At 41.6% G+C, this 12,103-nt stretch overlaps 1 protein-coding gene across 2 annotated transcripts in view; it reads right to left on the reverse strand.

The window, feature by feature from the left end:
• Positions 1–11,897, reverse strand: part of LOC142991385 (pre-B-cell leukemia transcription factor 1-like) — a 48,290-nt gene extending 36,393 nt beyond the window's left edge. For both annotated transcript variants that reach the window (XM_076141491.1, XM_076141492.1), the window contains exons 1-2: positions 11,488–11,897; positions 10,412–10,485 (exon numbers count right to left, since the gene is read on the reverse strand). In XM_076141491.1, the coding sequence (XP_075997606.1) occupies positions 10,412–10,485; positions 11,488–11,675 (262 nt within the window). In that variant the 5' untranslated portion in view covers positions 11,676–11,897. The remainder of the gene's footprint in view (positions 1–10,411; positions 10,486–11,487) is intronic.
• Positions 11,898–12,103: the final 206 nt, after the last annotated feature.

Genomic DNA, 12,103 nt, shown 5'->3' on the forward strand with positions numbered 1-12,103 from the left:
CTCTTGGACTGGGACAGCCTTCTCTGGTGGATGCTCTCTATCTGACATGAGCACTCCCACACACTGATGGAGCTCCAGTCTCTTGCGATGTAAAGCCTGTGAATGGGTGGCAGAGAAGATGACCCTTCTTTCCAAGTTGCTCAGCTTCAAATATGTGGCACCGGCGCAGCAGGCATCTGCCTAGATGGACGGGCAGACGGGGGGTTGGCCAGTTGCTGACACCTGTCTCTCCTAGGACAGGCCGGTCTTTGTGACGTGGGAGCCCGGGTTGGCTGTCGGGACGGGCCTGAGACAGATATGACAGGGCCACTGACAAGGGCCAGGCTGCACACTGGGAGCAACACTGCAGTCCAACACAAACAAGGCCTCTGCTTTGCTCGCTGGGCTGCAGTGAGAGCAACAGCTGGCAGCAGTGAAGCCTCAGCCTGTGTCATGATTTGATGAAAGAAAAGCTGAGAGCTGCTGACTTCAGAACAATGCTGATCACTGTTGCATGGACGGGTCACAGAAACACAAACATGTAAATCACATGCAGCTTAACTTGATGTTATAGTGGCAAAAGTCTTAGTCAAACTCTGGAGACACAAGAGCCCCAGTGTTGGGGATTAGTTAGCTACAGGTAGTGAGCTACTAGCTTAACTCCTTTTTCCAGGAGCTTGACAATACCTCAGCTTTTTTCAAAATAATATGGCTTTTGCAGTAATTTACAATTTGTTCCCCTATGTGTAGCAGCGTAGCTCAGCAAAAATTACACAACTCACTCGTCATGTGAGTCAATGAGTACAGATATAAACTGTTCAAGCTTTATTCCAACCACACACAATCACACACACAAGAGCATATCACAGCATGCTTAACTCTTTCTGGTCTCGTCCTTTAGTCGTATGGAAAATGTATTCTAGACTATTTTCCATTAGTCCACAAACACAATGATTTGTAAAGAAAGTGGCCATACTGTAATTGTTATAAATACACTGTAGAAACAAACCACAACAATGTGGTTAGCAACCTTCTCTCAGGAGCTTATGTAAGAAACTACTTCAAGGTATTAGCAAGGTAGCTTGACACTACAGCTAGAGCTAATTTAATTCTACTTTAGAGCTACTATCATGAGTAGCTTGAAACACTACAATGTCAAAGTGGCTTCCTAAACACTGCTGAGCCTCATTCCAAAGCAGTCTAATTGTTATCAGGTCTGTGTTGAGACAGTCTGAGCCAAGATGCTGATCAAATCCTGCTTGGAGCTGCTTAGTTTCCTCACAAACAGCTGCAGTAGCAAACACATTATGGGTGTGTATGTGGAGTCTGCTGATGCCTGTGGAGGCATCAGCGCTGCGACTTGTCTTACGTTCTGACCACAGTTAGTGCAACATGACAAATTGGCCTAGTTTTCCTTTTAATTAATCATGCCTGGCTGACAACTACCTGTGCCACACATCATCATTAGTGAAGAGGAGAGGTAGCCACAGCCCCATATGATAAGAGAGGAGGATACAACTCATTAACTCATTTTCCTCCTTTTTTTTCCCAGCAACAAAGCAAAAATCTAAATGTCTCAGTGTGTACCATCATCAGTGCACATGAGCCGAGTCGGTTTGCTGTACAAGTCAATAGTTCAGATGCAATTCTAAAAATAAAACGATAAATGCAAGTAAATAATTGGTCTTTGAATCTTATTGCTTCCTGAATTCTGTGTAATGAGAGAGGTGAAGGTTTGAAACCAAAAGTCACAACTCACTCTCTGTCAATTCACTCTGCCTTCATTTAAAACAGGATGAACAGAATTTAATGAAACGCTAAACCAAAGACCACAAAACAGTCCACATAAATATATATGTATCTCCGTGAGAACCAACATTGCTTTGTGAATGGGTTTGAACATCCATATGCTGTGTGTACGTCATAAAAGCATACTATCTTCTTTGAGCTATGAAGAAAGCAATCAAGGAAATCTTTAACATATAATAAGTGAAACCCTGTTCATGTGGTAGGAACGAATCAGGAGATTAAAAGGAAAATATCTAAGGTGAGAAGGACTATAAGCCAGAGCATAGGGGGTTGACTAATAACGTCTACAGCTGGGGGGGAAAAAAGGTAAGGTAATAGCCTGCCATGAACTCACACAAATAAATGTTCCACAGCCTGTGCTGACATAGTTAAAAATGAAGAGGAATATAGCAATGTAAAATTGTCTTCAAGCTGTAAATATTTCATGAGCAGCCCTTCTAAGACTGTCAGTGTTACTGTATGTAATTTGTATGGCATGCAAGGAGAGGGGGAAAGCTGCACAAAAGGGAGAAATACAGGGAAGAGATTGTGGTGTGTGAAATAGAAGATAAAAAAGGTGAATAGGAGGCTGGGAAAAAAGACTCGAACATGCACAGAGCAGGGTGACAGTGAGCTTTGGAAGTCAGCGTGGCACGAGGAACACTTGAAATGGCCCATTTAACAGCACTGTACTCCACTCCCAGCCCACGCTGCCATTTGCATACTTCCTATCAGATGAAGATGGATGGTGAAAATCAATGTCAGTGTGATGAGCATTTTATCAAGGTTACACTATCCTCCAAACTCCTAAAAACCTCTTTATCTCATCGGTGTTGTCAGAATATTAACTTATCAACGCTGTCGCTTTACAGCAAAGGTGGGAGCAATGTGAGTTTATCAGCAGGAACAGCAAAGATAGGATGGTCAACTGCCGTTATATTAAAACCACAGCCTGTTCAGCTCCAGTCTATGTTTAGTGCTACATCATTATATGTGCTCAGTGGTTTGACACCCTGCAGCACTTTCCTGTTGTACCTCACCTCGCTCCCTGTCAGGACACAGAGGTCCTCCCTTTGCATGATTAGCCACCGCTTCCTCATTATGACTGAACTTCCATTTCAAGCCTTTGCGACTGCCACCTTTGCTTCAGTCAACTACTCGTAAAAATGTCGCACTCGTACAGGCTGGACAGAGATCTAACAGGAATCACACACACTCAAGGCCAAACCTAACCGCTCCGAAATGGACGGTGGATTATACGAACACCGGAACAGAAATATCGGTGCGTGACATTCCACCCTTTCCAACCTTCTGACTTGAGTTTCAAAGTGACTTCAACCAAGTGCACATCCTTCGTTTACTCTCTCCTGGCATAATGTTACACTGCAGAGGGAAAATGACAGACGATTTATAAAACAGGAAGAGGAGCTAACTGCAGTAAGCATAAGCTATTTCTGGAGAGGGATCTGTGTGAATAACAAAGGGCTGTCAAATTCCTCACAGGTCCACTGTAAAATGAATTCACTTTAAAATAAATAAACTGCCAATTTAGATTATGTGGATGCAGAGAAAGTCCCATGTTTGGAGCTTGTGCTTTAGTTTCCACCTGCTGTGACCCCTGCTGATAGAGCAGATGATCGCACTCACATTCAGCTTCCTCTGCAGTGTGTTGCTATGAAACATTTGTTTGATTTGAGGGGACACAGAGCCCCAACATGTTCTTTCTTTATTTCTTCAGTCCTGCCATAAAGCACCTGGTACCTGAGACAGTAAAGTTGACAAAGCTGATTGAGCACCTTGGTATCACTGTGGTCAGTGAGGAGGAAAACACAATTATATCCCCCAAAAAAGGGATTTTATATGAACTAGATGTATAAATTAGGCTGATACAGACTAAATTTGATGCTGCATGAGGTTTCCTTCTTCCTTAGCGTAATAAGATGAAGGTTACTGGCAGCAGCTCCAACACATTCTGCCTGTTAAACAGATATAAGTGGTTAAAGGGAAACATGCAAAAATGTGAAGTTGTGACAAAAACAAAAGAACAATCTAAAATCAAATATTCTTATCATTTTCTTCATTGCTTTTTTTTCATACTTTCAAAGCTACAATGTACGGCATGGTTGGGTAACCGTAACACTGTAGAAATTTGTGCCTAATCATTTAATTCATATTGCTTAAAATGTCACGAGATAATTAATCACACAATACAATCACTGGATGCATTCATACACTGAGTAGTCTTTAACTGGTTCTTGACAACAGATAATATTTTGAAATGAAGACAGCACTATATCCTCTTTAAGATTAATCCGAACAGATATGAATTAAACCCTCTTCTGGAAAAACAACCAAACATGTGAAGCGGACATTTCTTTTATATTCATCGCTAAGATATAGGCAGCATTTCATTTGTGGTATTTGTCTTAATAATTGTGCCTCTGAGAGTGTTTGATTTGAGCCAGTAGAATGGCAAAAAAATGAGTAGCAACAGAGGAATTGTGGCGTCTATTAGCTCGGGCCTATTATGAGCCTTTGCGGGATGTTTAATGTTTCACTGTGAGGAGCCCTGCTGATGAAGCTGTCACTCATCATCATCAAAATGAGTTAGAGTTCAAATATGAGTATGCATTAAGTACATCATTTCAGATATGACATACCAAAATATAGTATTGAAATACTACAATTCATTGTTTAATGCACTAACGTAATAGTAGTTAAGTAACTTTGTCTTATTTGGGGTAAGGATCAGTTTCCCAGAGAGGAATCTGGAAATCTTCCATTAGGAAAGTCAACTGCTTTTCCTGAACAATAAGACACACACACACACACACACACACACACACACACACACACACACAGAGAGAGAAATACAGAGAGCGGGGAGAGAGAGAGAAAGAGACAGAGAGAGAGAGCAGAAGAGCCAAAGTATATCCTGTTTCTCATAATGCAATAGTGACTGGTTGAAGATAACATTACTGACTGGAACAACTACCTAAAAATACACAAGGGCAAAAGCCAGCGCGCACAACCTCAAACACACCAATTTGTACTGTAAAGTGACAGAGCAACTGCTTTTCTTTGTTAAATATCAGATGCAAATGAAAAGAGAAAATCTATCATGACTCTAATATGGCCTGATAGGAGGGGGCGCACTCTTCTCTGAAGAGCTGAGCGCTGTGAGGAGGGTGATGTATGGAGGAGCTGGATGAGAGGTGAAAAGCGTAGCGAGATGGACGAAGGGAGGGGTGGATTGCTGGGAGGGAAGGGGGGCCACGCAGTCTTGCCAGACTCCTGAGAGCCCAGGGCAAAAGTGGAATAAATGTTGATTAGTGTTGATTTTGTCCAACGAGCACCCGGCAACTGACAGTGGGACTAAGCTGCAGCGAAAGGGAACCATTAATCTTGGTCTGGTTTAAGTAGTGTATATTAATTTGTGTCATTTCCACTACGTGGAGAGAGGCCTCTCCCTCTCCTTACTCCCTCTCTCTCTCTCACTACACTGGCTCTCTCTCTCTCTCCCTCTCTCCTGTGTTTGAAAGCTGTAGCAGCCGTAGCTCTTTCATAGCATACGTACACTGGAAGCCTGGAGGTGGTGTCTGCAAGTAGCAGCAGGGGAGAGTGGAGGAAATGAGATTCCAAACACTACATTATAGAAAATGAACTCCTGGGGGGTTGGTATGGCAACCACACTCAAATGTGCCATTGCATGTTCAATTTAACGTGCATAACAAATTTGCAGACTTGATTAAATTCTTAACACATTAAGGAGGCCAATGTAGAAAAAGGCAGGCCAGACCTGCAGGGGCTGAGACTGCAAACAACGTAAATAGAAGAAGAATGATATTTAAGCGATTGCTCGTCATCTTTGAGCATGGGAGTCTCCAGTCACACTAAATAGCTGAGCTCAGTCCACTTGGATCTGGCCTTCATTCTCTAATCCCCCCTGGTTGCTGAGCGAGATGTCATTTTTCTCCGAAGCATTACAGCGGCCTTAAGCAAAGTGGACCGCAACGTTCATCAAATTAGAGATCAACAACTTCCATTCATCTGTTTAAACGTATAGAATAACAGAAGCACCTGTTGCAAGACTGAAACACGACGATCACAGCGTAGAAACTTAAATAGATCACTTTCCTTGTTCATGTGATGTCGATGTTAATTACCAAATAGCAGCACAGTAAGATTCCTCTAATTAAGCTCCTTAATATGATTAACATGTATCAATTAGGTGACTGACAATTTGCATAATGTATAATGTAACCACATTGTTCTATACTGTAAAGGTATTAACACACCATTTATACAACGGTGTCATTCACTGATGATTCTGTGATTAGGATTTGACATCAAATACTGTAAAATAGTCAGCATGTTGTTGAATGAAAACACACACTGTCCTATTTTCTTCACTGTAGCGAGACTCTGACTTTGGCTCTTCCTCTCAGTAGATGATTAAGGGAGGAGATTGGGGAAACATCTGCGGTGGAGAGCTTGGCATTTCTCCTGAATGCTGCTGCATCAGCGCCGACGAGGAGGAAGAATAAAAGGGAGACAAACCCGCACGCATTAGTATCGTCTCTCTACGGCCGCCAAGAGACACACACGACAGGGGAGGTACAGCCAGAGACACGACGCTCCCTGTCAGAGCAGACTGTCTACCCAGCAGCCAACACGCTCACTACTACGCGCTGCTTTAAACTTGCCTTCACTCCCAAGAAGCCCTGCACACTTCATTCTGTCCAATTGTGCAAAATGCTTTTAGACTGCTGCTTTTACTGTGAAGAAAAAATTAGAAAAGCCAAAACCAAACAAACACACACACCCATACACACACACACACACACATGCTCAGATTCCTTTTGTTCTCTATCACCGCATTGTTTGACATTTTTCGACAAGGAAATCAGACCTAGTTGATAAAAACCTGTTTGTAACACGAAACAGCGGTCAGAGCCGAGTTTCTGCTCTGAATGAACGAGACGGCTCAGGGTCGTTTAGGCTTCCACACACCTTCCATAATCACATCTCTGGCTCATTTCATCGGGCTAAACATTACTCGGCTGCCCTCTGTAAAACACCCCATTTTCACCTTTCCAAAAAATAACATGAGATCACTTGGGCCAGTCATTTTTTTATAAATTGTGGATCCCCTAGGCTTGAAACCTTACACTATACAAACACGGGCCACGAGGAAATCTGGCCTTTTGTTGAGGTTGAGAGGAAAAAAATTAAACAGCGAGTCAGAGCTGCACATTTAGCGAGCAGCTCAGTCAAGGAGTGGTTTTGTTTGACACTGGCGCAGATTTACGATGTTGGTGAAGTGTTTACAGAGGTCAAGGCGGCTCATTTTCCAAATCAGTTTGTCAAGCATTTGCTTATCTAAAAAGGCCTTTTCATCAATCATAAGAAACAGATGTTGGAAAAACAAAACAGTGCCTCGAAGATTCAAAAACAAAAAAACCCAAAATGCTATATTTTCCACACACTTACACCTATGAACGTGGAACATGGATACATAGTGGGTCTATTCATGTCCATAATAGAGAGCAGCCTTAAACTGAGTTGAATGATGTTTATTTGATGTCTCTGTATTCATTACTATAACAGCCTCTGATAATAAAGCTTAAGCTCTCATTGCCTAATTTGCACATACTCTACTGTATGTTGAGCTACAGCAGACAGACCCTAACTAGAACTGTCTTAACCTTTGTCTACATTTCAGATTTCAATAAAGCAAATAAGTCTTGTGTCATTTATCTTTACACACAGTGAAAGCAGCATTCCTTTCAAGTTCAAAACCAAATATCAGAAATGTGCCTGGAATGAAACGGGGCAAAGACAAAGCCAGTGTGGGTAAAAAAAAAAAAGAAAAAGCCAGAGGCACTATTTTAAATAAAGCGTTCCTTCCTCCTCCTTTCCTCTCGTGTGCAAGCGCGCCATTGTGTTTGTTTATACTGTGCAATATTTCTGTTGGCCATCCTCTTATTTCATCACAGCAGAAATACACTGGGAGTGGGTCACAAGTTCAGGTCCTGGCTCAAACAGTGGCTTTGTGTGGTGCAGGTGCTGTCAGCTGATGAAGGGGTCAGTCAGGGATGGAAAGTAGAACACACACACACTCAGGCCAGATAGCAGCGTGTGTGTGAATGCAGCCTCTCTTTAACACTGAGACCTGTGACTAACTTATGGCCACACAAACTCCTGCTTTGAGTAGAATTAAAACTGCCGGGTTTGGCTGATGTCGCTGGTAAGCTTCAGCCATCAAAACAGGAAAGTTGATTAAGTCAATTAAGTATTGACACTTTGAATAATAACAGCTTAAGTTTTCAACATACTGCGTAAAACACAATGCAACATGAGTTGACAGAGAAAGACAACAGCTAAATGTCATCTAGTGGTTCAACACTTTGAACATTGTATTTGTAATAATGCCTAACACTTTTAAAAACATTACACAATGCTACTTATTATGTTTTATCACAAGTAAAAATGTCTCTGTATAAATTAAACAAACCTCAACGGCAACTTGTGTGAAAATACAAATTTAATAAAAAATCTAATATAAGTTCCGCACATTATTCCACATAGTTTATTTTCATATTAAAGGAAGAATGAGCCAGCAGAGGGGGCAACATGCTGTCACATTCTCTGAAAAACATGCACCTAAAAATACAACATAGGCGCTCAGAGGAGAGAGATGCAAATAACCATCTTAGTGCATAATTGCGTTATATCGTTAAAAATCCTAAATTGGCACCGCCAGTGACAGCGAGTGTTACATTCTGAACTAACCAAGTTATTGAATTATTTATATATGCAATTATCAGTGGTGTGGTTATATAAAGCTGACAGACATCAAGCATATTTTCCCTCTTTGATGAAGAAACCTACAGAAGCAGGAGGTGAAACGTGACATTTGTTGCTTTACTTTTTCCATCTAATTTTATGAATAAGAAACATGAGTAATACCTCCTTTAGACGTGGCATTTGGCACGAATCCGGCCTTTGTAACGGCCCCACATTAGATTTAAAGTAGAAGTGCATTTAATTATCTCAGCTGAGGGATGAATTAGGTTTCGAGCACATTTACTCTTTAACGGTGTAATCATGGTGATTTTTGGACCACATTAAGAAGCCTTGAGTAGGTCATCATCCCAGGCTAAATGGAGGGTTATTGTAAAGGAAAACAGCAACAAACAAGTTTAGTTCACTCTCCAAATGTGTGTGTGGAACCTCAAAAGGTAAAGTAGTTCAGTATGTGCTGGAGTAATCAAACCTAAGTAGAGACATAATCTAAATTAAATAAAAAATGGAAGATTTGAGACTGAAACAACACTAACTGGATATAATTAACGGTAATACTCAGTGAATGTCAAGTCAACAATAACAAGTAAAACAGCATATATCTGCAGCATAAGCACCTTAACCTGCACCTTCGTCTCGTATTCACAGGTCGCCAGCTGAAAGAGAGAAGAATGGGCGTGCAGGCAGGAAGAGGTCCAAGCTACTTTGTACTCTCAACAGAGCCGAACTTTGGATGAACTCCCGAGAAGCGCCAGGGAGTAAAACACTATGCATAACTATGTCACTCCCCCCTCCAAAAAACCTAGCAAGACAACAAAAAAAGAAGAGAGAGCCAGCAGGCTTCAAAAGGCCTCCTTTGCTCTCCAGAGGCAGTGGCCGACTCAAGATAAACTGCGGGGTTTTTGGGTATAGACAGCTAAGGTGAACGTCAATAACAATATCAATGAAAACATCAGCGAAAGCATCAGACGAGGGTGGGATCACACACGCGAAGCAACGTGAGCAGGTCAAGTCATCAACGGCACAAAGGTGACCTGACGTAAGTGCAATCTCTCTTTTTTTCATTTTACAACAACCTGGCATGCTCTCAATATCTCAACAAAGCAAAATGTTGAAGAATCCAATTCGGCATCTAGACTAAAGACAGGAAAATAAAAGATGAGATGCACACTATCAATCTTGACGTACACTAAATTCTATCTCTGTCAATTTCTCAAATGTCACTGGGGAAAATGATTTGGAAACATGACTTACGCCTCCTGTGTTATACGTTATTTCTCTCCCCGCAATTATCCCGGTGACATGCTCTCTCACAAGTGCTTTAATAGAGAGACACTATATAGAACGGAATGAGACGCTTTCACCACACTTGACAGCTAACTCACAAGGGGGAGACATCACCATGTATGTGACAATTTTGCTCAAAATCTCTCTTATTATTCCACAATAGCATCAAAAACCTTATTCTATTTTGACACGATAATTGATAAGGACTGTTTGGAGGTAATTGTCCACAGTTCCTATTGTGAAACAGTTGAAACACGCAGACCCCTTCCACACAAGGAAACACATGCCTGACATGTCAGAGGGATTTATATGCTGGATTGTGTTGTGACTGGATATCCAACATCAGGTTCTCCGGTGTGACTTTGAGACTGAATGGCAAAATATGCTTTGATGATAAAATAGTGCACAATGAAAAGTGACTGCGTGTTTTAGACTGTGTGTGTACTGAGTTTGTACCTGTTTAAACACATCTACAGTGTTTCTTACAAAGGCTAATATGGATACAATGTTGATATGATACAACAGACGAAGGATCAGAATTTCAGCTTACCTGTTTTTTCTTTGATTTCACACAAGACGTTAAAAAGGGCAGGTTTCATTCTGTGACAGTTCAGAGCGTGTTTCCTGAAAGAGAAGAGTGGCTTTAGAACCGACCAAAGTAGGAGAAATATATTGAAGGAAGCATCTTAATGTATACAAGCCTGTCTGCGATCATGTGTGTATTCCAGTGTCATGCAACAAAGTACAATAACAGGAGGAATATGGCAACTAGACATGTCATTCTTTTAACCATCACCCTTTACAATACATGTAGAAAAATAAATGTTTCACTACTGATAAAGTTAAATTACTACAAAGCCTGAAGTAAAACCTCTCTGTCAAATAAGTCATTTTATTTCACTTTAAAAATCTTTCCTTATAAATGTAACCTTTTGTAATAAAATAAAACAATGAAGACGTAAATTGCTTTCAGATATATAAAAAAAAAACTTGATGATTAAAAAAGTAATTTGCCTGTTATTTGAATTTAAATAAAAATATAAATAAGCAAGGTGGATGAGAGCTTAAGTTCTGTATCAAAAAACAATAACAGTAACATTATTTGTCCACCGAGTTGTAAACAGACCAATTACCGCTCAAGTCCCACAGACAGATTGTTGTTCGGTAATTAAATGTCGTTTTTAATTAATTATTAAATTATCACTTTCATTTGCGCGTTTGTTTCTGAGCGTTTTTTACAATATCTAGATGTAAAAACTGAAAACCATTTGGAACACTTCGGCTTGTGCCTCTGATAAATCATTTTGGACAGTTTAGGATATCACCTCTCATCACTAACGGGTTTATCTTCTTTATTGTCACTCTTTGTCAAGTTAATTAAACACTTCTTTACAGCGCATGCCACCGCTGCTTCTGACGGCTTTTTGGGGACAAAAGCTGCACAGCGCGTTTACACCTACTCGGATCCATCCAAACAGCTTCTATACTCCAGAAATTTCTACTTCTGCTTTTCTTTTCTCCTTCTTTTAATCCATCTCTCTCTCTCGCTTTCGCTCTCTCGCTCTCTCTCTCTTCCCCCGTGATGGTGGGAGGTGTGTTCGGCGTCTCCGTGTCTCCGTCTCTTACCTGGCTTGGGCTTCGTCCAGACTTTGATCCGTGATGGTCATAATTTGCTGTAAAATGTCTCCAATGTCCTGTTTCCTGCCATCTCCGTCCGTGGCTCCGTTGCCTTCCTGCATATGCTGCGGCAGGCCGGGGTGCCCTGCCATGCCTACCCCCGTGTGAGAGTGCATCAACCGCGGCTGCTCGTCCATCTCTCCTCCCCTCTATCTAATTCTCTGTGTCGGTCTCGCTTGGATCTGCAAAAATGCATAAAAGAAAAAAAGGGAGGAAATAGCGCCGGAGCTTGAATGTTTGCGCGCAGTCTTGTTTCTCTCCTCCTCACAACAAGGCTTCACCCAAAGACGCTCACCACAGAGGAAGAATGGCTATCGGAGGGAGAAAAAGCGGAGAAACGAGCTCTCCTGCTCTCTCTGTCTCTCTCTCTCTTGCTCTCCCTCACTCTCTCTCTCTCTCGCTCTCTCTCCCCCCCGCTCTCTCTCTCTCAGCTGGTTGGAGCTGAATGTGAAATCTGATCTGAACTGCCGCTGCCTTCACCGGAGTAGGATGTGCGTAAAAGCAGATTATAGTAGCAACATGAACTAGGACAGGCTTTCTTCTTACGTGGCGCAGCGATCCAAAC

This window comes from Genypterus blacodes, unplaced genomic scaffold (genome assembly GCF_046128005.1).
Source record: "Genypterus blacodes isolate CSIRO-AG114 ecotype Tasmania unplaced genomic scaffold, CSIRO-AGI_Gbla_v1 ptg000019l_1, whole genome shotgun sequence".
NCBI classification, from domain to species: Eukaryota; Metazoa; Chordata; class Actinopteri; order Ophidiiformes; family Ophidiidae; genus Genypterus; species Genypterus blacodes.